The 16693-nt window shown below is 41.4% G+C and overlaps 1 protein-coding gene across 1 annotated transcript in view; it reads left to right on the top strand.

Moving 5' to 3' along the window:
* Positions 1–6856: 6856 nt before the first annotated feature.
* KIAA0319 (KIAA0319 ortholog) overlaps positions 6857–16693 on the top strand; it is a 77665-nt gene continuing 67828 nt past the window's right edge. Inside the window, exons 1-3 of the mRNA XM_049884937.1 lie at positions 6857–6941; positions 7488–7646; positions 14272–15032. Of these exons, the coding sequence (XP_049740894.1) occupies positions 7589–7646; positions 14272–15032 (819 nt within the window). The 5' untranslated portion in view covers positions 6857–6941; positions 7488–7588. The remainder of the gene's footprint in view (positions 6942–7487; positions 7647–14271; positions 15033–16693) is intronic.

Genomic DNA, 16693 nt, shown 5'->3' with positions numbered 1-16693 from the left:
ATGTTAAAGAGGATTAGGGCAGGATTGTAACACCCTTACCCAGGTCACAGCCCTGATCCAATGTAATTTCCCTGGGGTGTGGCCTGTAGCACCTTTTATCTCTCATTAAATAAAAATGCAAGGGAAGCAAGCAGAGAGGGAAGACCTCAGATCACCAAGAAAGCAGTGCCGGGAGCAGAGCGTGTCCTTTGGACCCAGGGTCCCTGCGTGGAGAAACTCCTACTCCGGGGGAAGATTAATAAGGCTGACAGAGAGAGAAAGCCTTCCCCTGGAGCTGAGGCCCTGAATTTTGACTTTTAGCCTACTTTACTATGAAGAAATAAATTTCTCTTTGTTAAAGCCATCCACTTGTGGTATTTCTGTTACAGCAGCACTAAATGACTAAGACAGATGTTATCACTTCGCCCAAAGGGAAATAATGCAGATGGATGAGGCTTCTGGGCTGGTTTAGGTATCACGCATGACAGGAAGCTCAGAGATGGAGTAAGGTTTAGGAATAACATCAGGTCAGAAATATCAGGGGTCAGAAATATCTGCTGTATACAACTCTTGGTAATTTTTTTAAAAAACTGCTATGTCAAAATGGCCATATTAAAATATCTTAACCTTCTTTAGAAATGAAAATTATACTGTATTAATACAAAGGTTATACAAAGGTAAGATATATCTTGTCCAGTTTAGAAAAAAAAAAAGAAGAAAAAAGAGGAAGAGAAAAAAAAAAGCTTTCATTCTTCTCCTTACTTTCATCTTGAGGGGCATAGTCTTCTAGATCTTCACGTGTATAAAGTTGATCCGTGCAGAGTTGATATAAGGGTATATAGGTCTGTACCATTTATAATGTTTTGAAGTTGTTAAGCCTTATTTTAAAGCCCTTATTCTACCACTCTGATTCAACTGTACCTTTGATGAAAACTGTTAGGAAGCCAGACAGGCTTTCTATATGGGTTCTTTAATATTTTTTCTTCCCCTTAATGAAGACATAAAACACCAGGAAAGTGGGCAAAAGACAGGCAGCAGGAGAGAGAGCATGAGTCTGTCAAAAGAATCAGGTAATTCAGAGACTGAATAATAAGTAAGCAAGGTCCTCTTGCATAATCCAGAGCATGTACTTACTTCACAGAGGCATAGGACGAGGGTTAGGTGCGCTACAGGGAAAGCTTGAGAACTAGAGTCTGCAGAGTGACTCTGAAACTCAGTTTCCTTTCCTGTCAAATGGAAATAATAGGAATTACCTCAGAGACAGTTGTTATGAGAATTAAATAATATATATCAAAACATAACTTAACCCATTGGTGTTGTTAGGTGCCACCAAGTGGATTCTGACTCATAGCAACCCCGAACAGAAGGAAACACAGCCCGGTCCTGCGCCATCCTCATGATCACTGTTACGTTTGAGCCCACTGTTGCAGCCACTGTGTCAGTCTGTCTCGTTAAGGGTCTTCCTCTTTTTTGATGACCCTCTACTTTACCAAGCATGATGTCTTCTCCAGGGACGGGGCCCTCTTGATAACATGTCCAAAGCATGTGAGACAAAGTCTCGCCGTCCTCACTGCTAAGAAGAATTCTGGCTGTACTTCTTCCAAAACACATTTGTTCATTCTTTTGGCAGTGCAAGGTATGTTCAGTATTCTTTGCCAATACCATAATTCAAAGGCATCAGTTCTTCTTTGGTCTTCCTTATTCATTGTCCAGCTTTCACATGCATGTGAGGCTATTGAAAACACCAAGGCTTGGGTCAGGCACACCTTACTCCTTAAAGTGACATCTTTGCTTTTTAACACTTTAAAGAGGTCTTTTGCAGCAGATTTGCCCAATGCAATGCATCTTTTGATTTCTTGACTGCTGCTTCCATGGGTGTTGATTTGTGGATCTATGTAAAATGAAATCCTTGACAACTTCAATCTTTTCTCCATTTGTCATGATGTTGCTTATTGGTCCAGTTGTGAGGATTTTCGTTTTCTTTATATTGAAGTATAATCCATATTGAAGGCTGTAGTCTTTGATCCCCATCAGTAAGTGCTTCAAGTCCTCTTGGCTCTCAGCAAGAAAGGTTGTGTCATCTGCATAGCGCAGGTTGTTAATTTTTTTTTATAGGGTCACTATGAGTCAGAGCCAACTCGACAGCAATGGGTTGGGTTTTTTTTTTTTTTTAACCAGTCCTGATGCCCCATTCTTCTTCATATAGTCCAGCTTCTCAGATTATTTGCTCTGCATATACAGATTGAATAAACATGGAGAAAGGATACAACTCTGACACACACCTTACCTGACTTTAAACCATACAGTATCCCTTTGTTCTGTTCAAATGACTGCCTCTTGATCAATGTACAGGTTCCTCATAAGCACAATTAAGTGTTCTGGAATTCCCATTCTTTGCAATGTTATTCATAATTTCTTATGATCCACACAGTCGAATGCCTTTGCATAGTCAATAAAACACAGGTAAACATCTTTCTGATATTCTCTGCTTTCAGCCAGGATCCATCTGACATCAGCGATAATATCCCTTGTTCCTCTTCTGAATCTGGCTTGAATTTCTGGCAGTTCCCTGTCGATGTACTGCTGCAAACGCTTTTGACTGATCTTCAGCAACATTTTACTTGTGCGTGATATTGATAATTGTTTGATAATTTCCACATTCGGTTGGATCACCTTTCTTTGCAATAGGCACAAATAAGGATCTCTTCCAGAAGGTTGGCCAGGTAGCTGTCTTTCAGATTTCTTGGCATAGATGTGTGAGCACTTCCAGTGTTGTATCTGTTCACTGCAACATCTCACCTGGTATTTTGTCAATTCCTGGAGCCTTGTTTTTTTGCCAGTATCTTCAGTGTAGCTTGGACTTCTTCCTTCAGTACCATCGGTTCTTGATCATATATGCTGCCTCCTGAAGTGATTGAATGTCAGCCAATTCATTTTGGTACAGTGACTCTGTATATTCCTTCCATCTTCTTTTGATGCTTCCTGTGTCGTTCAGTATTTTGCCCATTGAATCTTTCAGTATTGCAACTGGAGGCTTAAATTTTTTCTTCAGTTCTTTCAGTTTGAGAAATGCTGAGTGTGTTCTTCTTCCCTTTTGGTTTTCTCACTCCGGGTCTTTGCACATGTCCTTATAATACTTTACTTTGTCTTTTCGAGCTGCCCTTTGAAATCTTCTGTTAAGTTCTTTCACCTAATCATTTCACTTTAGCTTTTCTATATTCAAGAGCAAGTTTCAGAGTTTCTTCTGGCATCCATTTTGGTCTTCTCTTTCTTGCCTGTCTTTTTAATGAACCCTTGCTTTCCTCATGTATGATGTCCTTGATATCATTCTACAGCTCATCTGGTCTTCGTTCATTAGTGTTCAATGCATCAAATCTATTTTTGAGATGGTCTCTAAATTAAGCTGGGATATACTGAAGGTTGACTGTGGCCATCGAGGACTTGTTCTAATTTTCTGCAGCTTCAACATGAACTTGTGTATGAACAATTGATGGTCTGTTCCACAGTTGGCCCCTGGCCTTGTTCTGACTGATGATATTGAGCTTTTCCATAGTCTCTTTCCACAGATGTAGTCGATTTGATTCCTGTATGTTCCATTAGCAAGATTCACATGTATAGTTGCAGTTTATGTTGTTGAAAAAAACATATTTGCAATGAAGTCGTTGGCCTTGCAAAATTCTATCATGTGATCTCCAGCATCGTTTCTGTCACCAAGGCCATATTTTCTGACTAAAGATCCTCCTTTTTTGTTTCCAACTTTCGCATTCCAGTCACCAGTAATTATCAATGCATCCTGATTGCATGTTCGATCAATTTCAGGCTGCAGAAGTTGGTAAAAATCTTCAGTTTCTTCATCTTTGGCCTTAGTGGTTGGTGGGTAAATTTGAATAATAGTCGTATTAACTGGTCTTCCTTATAGGCATGTGGATACTGTTCTGTCACTGACAGCATTGTACTTCATGATAGATCTTGAGATGTTCTTTCTGATAATGAATGCAACACCATTGCTCTTAAATTTGTCATTTCCAGCGTAGTAAACTATATGATCATCTGGTTCAAAATGGCCAATACCAGTCCATTTCAGCTCACTAATGCCTAGGATATCAATGTTTATGTTTTCCATTTCATTTTTGATGATTTCCAATTTCCCTAGATTCATACTTCTACATTTCATGTTTGGATTATTAATGAATGTTTGCAGCTGTTTCCTTTCATTTTGAGTTGTGCCACATCAGCAACTGAAGGTCCCAAAAGCTTGACTCCATCCACATCATTAAGGTCGATTCTACTTTGAGGAGGCAGCTCTTCCCCAGTCGTCTTTTGAGTGTCTTCCAACCTGGGGGGCTCTTCTTCCGACACCGTATCAGACAGTGTTCCACTGCTCTTCATAAGGTTTTCACTGGCTAATTTTTTTCAGAAGTAGACCACCAGGTCCTTCTTCCTAGTCTGCCTTAGTCTGGAAGCTCGGCTGAAACCCGTCCACCACGGGTGACCCTGCTGGTATTTGAATACCAGTGGCATATGTTTCAGCATCACAGCAACACGCAAGCCCCCACAGTATGACAAACTGACATTCGCGTGGGGGAATTTAACCCAAAATGTACTAAATATGTATTAAAGAAACAAAATCTATAAACTACAACTAAAGGGACTTTTGATCACATCTAGCCCCTATGCCTTTTTATGTTGAGAATGGGGACCCATTGATCACTTATACTAGTGTACTAAATAAGAGAACTTTAAATGTGGTGCTGAGATTAGGAAATACTTTTTTTTTTTTTTTTTGCTGAGCACTCTAAGTTTACACTGAGGTATTGATAATTTCCAGAGCCACCAGGTACCAGATGATTGTGAAGTTTGTGCATTGCACAATGATATCTACCAAGGAGGTGAATGGGTTGAAAATTTGGCCCACAGTCCATTTGCGAAGATGGGTGCCTTTGGCGCTGTGTCTGCCCAGAGACACACTTCACTTAATTTGCCCGAAGGTACCATATGATAAGATGAAGGCCCAGTTTTTATCCAGGTGCTACTTGACCAGCTGTTCCTGGCTGACAGCAAGTTTCCATTCTAGGGTCTAGTTCCTTGGGCAGTTGAATGAATGCTGTTTCTGGTGCTTTTCTCTTTGCCTTTTGGTTAAGGAGTGGGCAGTGGCTGCAGATGGAAGACGGCCAATCTTACCTTCTATCTGCATCTTGAACCATACATTCATTACTGGAAGGAAAGGAAGTTGGTGACACACTGTGCTGTGAGGTGTTCTTCCTCTGGGGTTTTAGGCATGAAGATTGTGGGACTCTTAGTGAGTGATTACATTCTCCACTTTTCCTTACTGAAGCAGGTATTCCCATGGCCTCTGTTATCCCGACGCAGAAACATGTTATACCCACTTCCTGACTTTACATCAGGTCACTGCTACCTGGCTCCTTCCTGGTATCTTGTCTAACCCAGCTTAATAACACTAGGGACTTGCAAGCTCCCCCAGGTCACTGGCCAGTGATTGCTGTAGGCTGGACATCTGCCTTGTTCCACATGGTAGATGGCAGAGCCATTGGGGCAATTCAACAAGGAGGCATTCTCATTGTTCCAGTGGTTCGTGGTGAAAACTCAAAAGCAAGGTCTGGCAGTTCCAAACACCCTCTTTCCAGAGGATGCTTCGCTTTTTATTTTGTTTGTAGCCTCTTTGTCCTTTCCCGTTGGCCTCCCACCTTCCCTAGATGACCATATAATTCTTGAATGACTGACTGAGGGGCCCCTGTTGGGGTCTTTTCCACTCTTTTTCATCCCTAGTACATTTGTAAATTTCTAAAGGTACTGCAGTTGCTAGAAATAGAAGCGAGAAAGAGTTTTGTTCTCTCATAAAATGTGTGTATGCAGTGATGGTGACTAAAAGAAGAGGTGGGAAGAGAATGGCAGGAACTGGAACTAAAATCTGGTTTGTCATACATGCCAACTTGTAAGTCAAGCTGTGACTGATGAACTCATTAGGAAACCTTATCAGGGTTTTGAGAACTGAACATAACATTGTTCTAACTTGCTTGTTTCCTCCTCAGAGCCTTTGCTGTGCATTTGAAATAATAAGTACTTGGAGTCTGGAGACTTGGGCTCACCTACTGTTGGTTCTTCAGCCTTGGTCAATTCAGTTAATTTTTTTGAGCCTCAATTCCATCATCTTTAAGGCTGAGATAATATTGCCTGGGTGGTTGTGACGATCACACTGAGAAAAATGCAAAAGTGAAGTGACGGTATTACTATATATTTTTTTAATCTAAGATACTAGTGATTGTAAGCCACACCATTATTTTAAATACCACTAGGGAAGAAAAAATACTGTCTTAAAATTATATCCAGACATTGCTTTTTTATTATTTAGAATATTTGTAAGTGTCTGAATTGATACTTGGGGCTTCTTTAGACAGATTTTGATCATGAGTCATTCTTGTACATACAAAAAAGGAAGATATACATGAAATAGGAATCCCCTGGTGACACAAATGGCTAAACACTCGATTACTAGCCAAAAGGTTGGGAATTCGAGCCCTCCCAGAGATGCCTCAGGAAACAGATCTGGCGATTTGCTTCCGAAAGTTCACAGCCTTGAAAACCCTCTGGAGCAGCTCTACTCTGCACACCTGGGGTTACCATGAATTGGAATCAACTCAGCTGCAACGAGCAGCAACGATATAAGTGAAATAAATTGGTTAAGGTATTCCTAAATTTCTTCACATCTTGGTCCATTTCTGCCAAAAAATTTGTCAATGTCGTTACTGATATCTGTGTTTTTCCACACCGTGTTGCCTCTGTGCCATCGTGAATGTCGGTGATGCAGCATATTTTAAAAGAATGCTTCATATTGTTTTTAAAGGGGACTTTCTTCCAAGCCTCTGACTCCAGCTCTGCGTGTTGGCTGTGCATGCCTAAGCGGTAGCATCTGTATCCTGCCTGGCACTTGGCCACCTCCCAGTGTAAGGCATATCCCAGTTTCAGAAATGTGAAAATATCTGTGTGTTAGAATTGATGAAATATAGTGGTTTGACTTATTCCGTCATTACCTCCTAGTTTTGGGGTTATAAGGAGAACAAGCATGAAGCCCCTTGCCTCTTTTTAGGAACTGTACTTGCTATTGGAGCAGAATTCTCTGGGTGGGTGGAACACCTGGGACGTTCTTGTTGTGTGCTGGCAGGTCAATTCTGACTCACAGCGACCCTATAGGACAGAGGACAACTAACTGCCTCATAGGGTTTCCTAACTGTAACCTTTAAGGTAGCAGATCTCCAGGTATTTTCTTCCATGGAGGTGCTAGTGGGTTCAAACCACCAACCTTTCAGTTAGCATCCGAGTGCTTAACCATTGCACCAACATGGCTCCTTTTTGCCTGGGATATGGCCCTGTAATGTGAACAGATAGGCTTCCCGTTGACTTGAATAAATGATCGAAATAATTATGTATGTTTCCACACATTTACCTCTTCTTTTCTTCCTTCCTGTCTCTTTTCTGATTTTCCTTTGAAGTTCTCTGAGGCCAAAGCTGGCGGCTAAGAAACATCAAAGGCAGTCTGCACCGAATGCCCCTCAAGGCTGCCTCGGAAGCCTGTCCAGCTGTGTGAGGCAGAATGGCCCCCGCCAGAGGTGCGCTCGCCTCATTGCTGCTGCTGCTGGTGACACTTGCAGGTAAGAAACCGTTACTGCGGCGACACTGGAGTCAGACTTGAGCTCCCAGTCTTTGGCTTAAGTAACTCAGATCAGCCTGAAAGGATGAAGGTACTTTCTGTTTGCTTTCCAGTAGAATTATTTTACATATAAAAGACGTGAAAGGCAGACCTTGTGCATGAGTGGTTTTTCGGAAACAAGAATTTAAATTATTTTTTATTTCCATTACTGTTTTGTGGGAAAACATCATCACATTTCATATATATTGAGAAAACTTTGTATTTAGAAGAATCACATGGTGGATTTTTCTGGAAAGCAAATGACCAGACTCTTTCTTATCATAAATCTTTATTTTCATATCTTGTTTGCTTATACTGGACACATCCATGGCATAAGATAATTGATGAAAATCAATTCTGGTGATCCATGCCATGGCTAGGCTGACTGAGCCTGTTTGAGCATACCAGGGGCTGAGAGTGGCTATATGGCCAGAGGAACTTTTTTAAGTCCAGCATTTGTCAAAGTGTGCCTGGGCTGTTGTTAACTGCCTTTGAGTCTGTCTCTGACTCATGCTGACCCCATGCACAATGGGATTGGACCATAGTAATCTATAGGGTTTTCATTGGCTGAATTTTCAGGAGTAGATATCACCAGGCCTTTCTTCCTGGTCTTAGCCTGGAAAAAGCTCCGCTGAAACCTGTTCCACATCATAGCAACACACCAGTCTCTGCTGACAGGTGGGTCGTGGCTGTATGTGACGTATATTGGCTAGAATCAAACCCAGGTCCCCTGCATAGAAGGGAAGAATTCTACCACTGAACTACCATTGCTCCCTTGTTAAAGTATAGTGAAGCCTTAATGAGGATCACTTGAGAGAGATCCTGTTAAAACGTGGTCTCCCAGGCTCCACTCCAGACCTACTGGATCAGAACCCTTAGGGGTGTAGCATGAGTCTGGGTTTTTAATAAGCATCTGGAGATGATTCTGAAGCCCCTAAATTTTGAGAAGCACTGTTTTTTAAATAATATTTTATTGAGTTTTTTTTGTGAATGTTTACATAGCAAGTTATGTTCCCATTTGACAATTTCCACACTAATTGTTCAGTGACATTAGTTACATTTATTACAATATGTCAACATTCTCTTCATTTGTGTTCTGTTTGTTCCAGTTCGAGTATTCTAGTTTCCTGCTCCCTTATCTTCTCATCTTTGCTTTTGACCTTTTGGTCTCATACGGATGGTGTTTAAATAGAACACCGATCTCATGGGTGTCACTCTGCTATTTATTTTGTGTGTCACTCTACTATTTCGCTAAAAGGTGATCTCAGGGGATAGGCTCAGTTCTAGGTTTAAAGAGTGTCTCAGGGTGTTCTCTGTTCTCTACTGTTCCAGTGTGTCTGGCTTTTTTAAAAATAACAATTTGAGTTCTGCTCCGTATTTTTTCCCCAATCTATCTGGTACCAACTATTGTGCCCTGATCAGAAGAGTTAGTAGTGGTAGCCGGGTACCATCTAGTTTTTCTGGTCTCAAGGTATATGAGATTGTGGCTCTTGTAGATGTGCTTTTCCTTTATGCTTTTGATTACATTCTTACTGTTTTGCCCCCGGTCAGTTGAGACCCCTAGTTGTGTCTTAGATGGCTGCTCACGAGCTTTTAAGATCCCAGATGCTACTCACTTCACTAGGATGCAGATTACGATTTTTGTAAATTATGTTATGCCAGTAGATTGAGTTGTCCCATGAGACTATGGTCCTAAGCCTTCAAACCCAGAAAACTAATGTTGGAAGGTGTTTGGTTATGTCTGAGGAGTATCCGTATTTGTGTCTTCGATGACATGTCCCTATAGATACTTCAGGAGCCCTGGTGGTGCAGTGGTCAAAGTGCTTGGCTGTCAACCAAAAGATCAGTGGCTCCAGCCTACCAGCTGCTCAGCAGGAGATAGATGTGGCAGCCTGCTCCTGCAAAGATTTACAGCCTTAGAAATCCTATGGGGCTCCACTCCGTCCCATAGGGTTGCCATGAGTAGGAATCAACTCGACAGCAATGGGTTTGGTTTGATATAGATACTTCTGTCTGTTCTCACCTATGTATGCATCCGTACCTACCCATATACCAAATTGCCTATACCCATCCATATGTGAGAAGCACTGTTTTAGATTATGTGAGGGCCACTTCAGAACGTGCTGCTATTGGAAGAGCCTCGTTTTACTCTTATACCCTGTAGCTTAATGTGCTCTCTACTACTGGAGAATACATTGATGTTTGAGCTGCCATTTTATCTTCTTTCAAGGCAGTTTTTCTTGCCTTTTTGCCCTTTTCTTATGTGGTGTTCTCTATTAATTCAAAGTATCAGTTCCTGAGTTACTAAGCCACAATGATGTTATTTGCAGTTTGCTTTTCTTCCCTGTCTGTTCTCTTTACCTTTGGCAAAATGCTAACCGATGACTTCATTCGTCAACCGCCATTGAGTGCCTGCTATATTTATAGATTGGACTAGGAATTTACAGAGCACACAGTCATGGGCTGCATCTTCCCTGGTCTCTAGGAGTTTGGCCGTACTTCATGAGGGCTTCCAATAGATTCTGAAGTAATTACGGCAGCTTGGCACAAAGGAAGAATGTTGGGAGCCTGTCTTCTCCAACTTCTTCATTTAGCAGTAAGACCTCTGCTTAAGGTTTGTATATTGATACAACTGATTTCAAGTGCTTTTTTGCAGAATAAAAGATCCACCCCAGAGGTATTGAGGTCTCCACATCCAGCCAGACTGAAAACTGCTTTCAGTTTTTAATTGATGGCTCTTGCCATCAAAAGGTCTTCTTACCCACTTAATATAATTTGCTTGCTCCGGGGATTATAGTCTTTTCCTTGTACAACAGTTCCTATGTTTTAAAGGTTGGCCCTTGAGTTTTCTGGTGGCCAAAGTCAAAAGTAAAACCTGATCGTTTCTTTGAATCACTTTGTACAAAAGGAACTGACATAGCAGCTCCTCAAGGGAACTAAAATATGTCCTGCATTTAGGTTTAAAACAACTTTCTTTCTTGCCTCTTCATTTAAATGCTTCTCTGAGCCGGAATCGATTCGACGGCACTGGGTGTGGGTATGGGATGTAGTGATACCTCTGCAAGTAAAGGCAATTTTTTTTTTTTAGCCTAAACAATAAGAACATTTATTATTTCACGTAACAAAATGTCCAAACGTAGGGCAGCTCCAGGGTTAGTTCATTAGCAGCTCAACTCTAACAACCTAGGATCTATTTTTTAACTGCCATTCTCAGTATGTTTGTGTGGGGGGGGGTGTGCGTGTGCTTTAGGTGAAAGTTTAGAGTAAATTAGCTTCTCATTAAACAGTGAATACACATATGTTTTGTGACATTGGTTGCCAACCCCGCAACATGTCAACACTCTCCACTTCTGGACCTTGGGTTCTCCATTTCCACTCGTCTAGCTTTCCAGAGTCCCCTGCTGCCTTCTCGTCCTTGCCCCTGGGCTGTTGGTGCCCACTTAGTCTCATATACGTGGTTGAGCTACGTGTATTATTGTTTGTTTTATGGGCCTGTCTAATCTGTGGCTGAAGGGTGAACCTCAGGAGTGACTTCAGCACTGAGTTAAAAGGATGTCTGTGGGCTATATTCTCAGAGTTTCTCCAGTCTCTGTAAGACCAGTAAGTCTGATCTTTTTTTGTGAGTTTGAATTTTGTTCTACGTTTTGCTCCAGCTCTGTCTGGGACCCTGTATTGTGATTCCTGTCAGAGCAGTTAGTGGTGGTAGCCAGGCACTATCTAGTTTTGCTGGACTCAGTTTGGTGGAGGCTGTGGTAGTTGTGTTCCATTAGTCCTTTGGACTAATCTTTCCCTTGTGTCTTTAGCTTTCTTCATTCTCCCTTGCTCCAGACAGGGTGGAGCCAGTGAAGTTTCTTAGATGGCCGCTCACAAGTTTTTAAGGCCCCAGGCACTACTTACCCAAGCAGGATGTAGAACATTTTCCTTATAAATTGTGTTGTGCCAAGTGAGCTAGATGTCCCCCAAGACTATGGTCCTTACAGCCTTCAGCCCAGTAATTCAGTTCCTCAGGGAGTTTGGGTGTGTCTGTGAAGCTTCCATGACCTTGCCTGGTCAAGTTGTGCTGACTTCTCCAGTATTGTATACTGTCTTACCCTTCTCCAAAGTTACCACTTATCTATTGTCTAGTTACTGTTTTTCCTTCCTCACCCCTTCCTTCCCTTGTAACCATCAAAGGTTGTTTCTTTCTATGTGTAAACCCTTTTGTGAGTTTTTATAATGGAGGTCTTGTACAATAGTTATCCTTTTGTGATTGACTTATTTCACTCAGCATAATGCCTTCCAGACTTATCCATGTTGTGAGGTGTTTTGCAGATTCATCATTGTTCTTTATCATTGCATAGTATTCCATTGTGTGTATGTACATAATTTGTTTATTCACTTATCTCTTGATGGGCATTTAGGTTGTTTCCATCTTTTTTACTATTGTGAATAATGCTGCAATGAACATGGGTGTGCATCTTTCTATCCATGTGGTGGCTCTTATTTCTCTAGAATATATTCCTAGAAGTGGGATTGCTGGATTGTGTGGTATTTCTATTTCTAGCTTTTTAAGGAAGCACCATATTGTTTTCCGTAGTGGTTGTACCATTTCGAATTCCCACCAGCAGTGCATAAGAGTTCCAGTCTCCCTGCAACTTCTCCAACATTTGTTATTTTCTGATTTGTGCCATTAATGTTTGGGTGAGATGGTATCTCACTATAGTTTTGATTTGCATTTCTCTACTGGCTAGTGATCACAAGCATTTTCTTTTGTGTCTGTTAATAAAGGCAATATTTTTGTAAGTACAGTTGGAAATTAGAAATTACCTATCTCTCTATTTCACACCGTTCATCATCTCTTGGGAACCCTGGTGGCGCAGTGATTAAGAGCTTAGCTGCTAACCAAAAAAAGTCTGCAGTTTGAATTCACCAGCCACTCCTTGGAAACCATATGAAACAACTCTGCTATGTCCTATGGGGTTGCTATGAGCTGGAATTGACTTGATGGCGACGGGTTTGGTTTTTGGGTTTTATCATATCTTGACCTTGAGAAGATGTACCATTTTGTTTTGTTCAGCTGGAGTTTATTACTATTTTCTCCATATCTGAGATTAAGCTTTTCTCTAGAAAGTATAAGGCTAAAACTATTTAGATGAGTTTTTTTCCCCCCGCAAAATAGACATGCATTTGAAAAAATGTCATTTCAGTTGAATTAATTTGTTGCTAGCCTATTCACTGGGAAAGATGTGTGTCTGTTGCCTATTATATTGAATTATTATTCAACTGGAGCAATTAGTCTTTCCTATAGAATCAATATTTGTCACTAGGTGATTTTTAAAAATTTCCTCTATAACAAGGATGGTCTATGTACAGGTAAAAAGTAAGATGATTCCTATAGTTGATATAATCATTTTTACTTACCTCCAGTTCGAAGGAATCCTTGATAGTCTCCAGTGTGAAAAATATTATTAAAACAATTATCAGTGATGAGCCCTCACTAGGAAAACCATGTCTTGCCATTCTGAGTTCTGCAGCAGAAAGCTAATTCAGTGCTTCTCAAACTACATGTGGCAAAGGACCAGTTTGTTTTTATTTCCAATCTGTCAGAGACAGATTCTTTTGTGGGAAAAAAAAAAAAAAAAGGAAAGAGAAATACAGGAAAAGTGATCTTGCCCTTGGATTTTGGGCAATGACAAGTTGCTATAGAAGCTTCTAAAAGCCCCAATTTCTGTCCTTACTTTGTTGTGGACTGGTATCAGATTCCATGGACCTGCAATACTGTGCCTCAGACCACATGTTGTGTAGAGCCACTCTAACACCTGCCGTCATCACGGAATGGAAACATTGGTAGTTCGTTATTTAAGAATCTGATTAAAACTAGTTAATTATGGACTTGTTTTGAGGACACGTTTTTCTCTTCGATATTTTTTTGTCCATTTGATCTATCACCAGAATGGTTGTGAGATTAAAAAAAATCAATAGCAAATGCACAACACCATTTCTCAATTAAACCTTTAAACTGAATTTTGGGTGAGGAACAAAACACTGTAAATAATATAAAAGCAATACACATGTGGAGAAGAAAGCGTATGTTTAAATGGAATGAAATTGTTTGAAGAGAGAATAAATGGGTGGGTGGGTGGATGGGTAGATAGAAGAGTAGAAGAATAAAAGAATAGATGGATGGATGAATGGATGGGTGGGTGGGTGGATGGATGGATGGGTGGATGGATGGGTGGGTGGTTGGGTGGGTGGGTGGATGGGTGGGTGGTTGGGTGGGTAGATGGATGGGTAGATAGAAGAGTAGAAAAACAAAAGAATAGATGGGTGGTTGAATAATAAGTGGATGGATGGGAGGACGAGTAGAAAGATAAAAGGCTAAATGAGTGGGTGAGTGGATGGATGGATGGGTAGGTAGATGGATAGGTGGGTGGATGAATGGATGGACTGTAAGATGATGTAGTGCTCTTTCTGTAGGAAATACCAAGTGTTTATTTACTTTCCAGACTATCTGGGGATTGATAAGATTTCCATTTTCTGATTTGTTAAGGTAGGGTTCTTCCCTGTAATATGCCTCTCTTCCTCATTGGAGACTCCCTTGTTTGCAGGTTGTGACTGTAAGCAGTGCAGTGAGGGAAGGATGTATTCCAATGCAATCATTTCACCTAACTTGGAGACCACTGGAATCATGCGGGTACCTCAAACCACCCGTGTCGTTGACTGCACAGCTGCTTGCTGTGACCTCTCCAGCTGTGACCTGGCCTGGTGGTTTGAGGGCCGTTGCTACTTGGTGAGCTGCCCACACAAAGAGAACTGTAAGCCTAAGAAGATGGGCCTCATCAGGTCCTATCTCACCTTTGTGGTCAGGCCTGCCCAGAGGCCTGCCCAGCTGCTGGACTATGGGGAGATGATGCTGAATAGAGGTCCTCCCTTGGGACTCTGGGGGGACCCACCTGAGGAGATCAGAAAGGACTTGCCCTTTCTAGGCAAAGATCATGGCCAGGAGGAGATGACTGACTACTCGGATGAATATAGGGAGCTGGAACAGGACCTTTTGCAGCCCGTCAGCAAGCCGGAGCCCAGGGGAAGTGCCGAGCACACCGACTGGGGCCTGCTGCCTGGCAGACAGGGAGCTCTCAACTCCTCTGGCGGAGAGAGCCCTGCAACATCAGTGGAGAAGCAGTGGGAGGACCCTGAGCTCCATAACCTGGTGAAGCTGAATGAGTTGGCAGGGACCCCTGTCCCAAAACCCTCCCCTGTGAGCAGGTTGTTGCTTCCCTTGGTGGCTACTCCATCTTCGGGAGAGGCATTAGAGAAGGAGGAGGCTTTTCAGCTCCAAGAACAAACCACCAACAGCTCTGGAAAGGAGGTGGGTTTGTTGGTATGTGCTTGGGGGGCTGGGAGGGGCCGAGGAGGGCAGAAGGCAGGAGACAGCTGTGTTAAGATGCAGGGTACTCATTTAGACTATAAGAGGAACACAGATACGTTCCTCTTATGGTCACCTGTCTCAGGTGGCAGCAAGAAGGATGACTGAGACTTCCAGGAAACATCTTAGTCCTCTGCTGTGCTCTCATAACTAGGCTTAAAAAGAACAGAGTTCTTTTGCCTTCACGAGTCAGCCACCTAATGATGATTTGGCGCTTCTCCTGGAGATACCTCTGCCAGTATCTCAGGGGAATGAGGATTTTATAGAAGTCCCTGGAAACTTTGAAATCTACCATAAGTTTCTTCAAGATACACCAGGTACTGAGGTTGCTAGAAACTCACCAGTGACCTGACAAATCAGTGGGTTAAAAAAAAAACCAAATCCACTGCCGTCAAGTCACTTCCAACTCATAGCAACCCTATCAGTCAGAGTAGAAGTGCCCCATACAGTTTCCAAGGAGCGCCTGGTGGATTCAAACTGCCAACCTTTTGGTTAGCAGCTTTAGCTCTTAACCACTACGCCACGAGGGCTTCCAAATCAGTGGGTAGGAGGAGAGATATACTAAGGAGCAAAGGTAAACTTTATAGAATTTTCCATAAAAAACCCAGAAGAAAAAAGAATGTGAATCATGGGGATTTAGAGATACCAGCGGCAGGGAGGAGGTTCATGTGTTAGTAGTGGCAGAAGGTCAGGGACACAGAGGATGAGAACTGTATGGTGAGCAGAGTGTACCTGGAGAGACCAGAGGCTACTCATTTGGGGAATGGTCAGGACTTGAGGAGAACGTAATGAGCAAGCATGTTGATTGGGGAAGCCAAATGCAGTTGGAAATTAAGTGACAAAAGGACAGGTCACGGGAGGGTCCATTGTATGTATTTCAAGATACAAGAAGGCAAGTCAGAATGTAAAGGGACATGAACCACTTAAGAATTTGTTAAAGGTAAATAATTTTAAGATTTCAGTGATTTCAGTTAGAATAAGTGAAAGCTGAACTGAATTGACTATACATGATAAGCTGAAAATAAAACCTTGCTAAAAAGTGATAGGCTTATCAGAGGGATTTTTTTGTTGTTTTCTTACATTTTTCTGCACTTTTCAGAGTTTCTCTAATTTTTATTTGTAATTGGATTAAAATGCACAAAACTCAAAAAATAATCTGAAAATATTAAAGATTAACCATGTTCTTATTCATGAGTAAATATTAACTTAATTCACTAAATATTGACTTAATTCACTAAATATTAGTTCACGTCACCATCCTTCATGTTGCTAAATCATTACTTTCTAGCATCTGTGGATAGGACTGTCAAATCAAGCTCTATTTAAAGAATTTTGCCTGATTAGTTCATTGAGGTTGGTTATGTTACAACATAGTTTTCAGAAAAAGGTAAGATTGTGGCTCCTACAGACAGAAAAATGAACATTTGTTAGCTTTCATTCTACTCATTCATCAATGAGGGAACTAGGTAAATGTGATGAGAAATACAAAAGAGAATCCAAAGAAGCCTGCTTACTGTTGAATTATCTGATTGTCTTCAATTATTGGTTTACTGATTTGTTCAGGGGCTACTATAATTAATTACCCTCTCTTTATCTTGAATATT

The sequence above is a fragment of the Elephas maximus genome, chromosome 1, assembly GCF_024166365.1.
Source record: "Elephas maximus indicus isolate mEleMax1 chromosome 1, mEleMax1 primary haplotype, whole genome shotgun sequence".
Taxonomy (NCBI): Eukaryota; Metazoa; Chordata; class Mammalia; order Proboscidea; family Elephantidae; genus Elephas; species Elephas maximus.
This window is presented reverse-complemented; position numbering and strand designations above follow the sequence as displayed.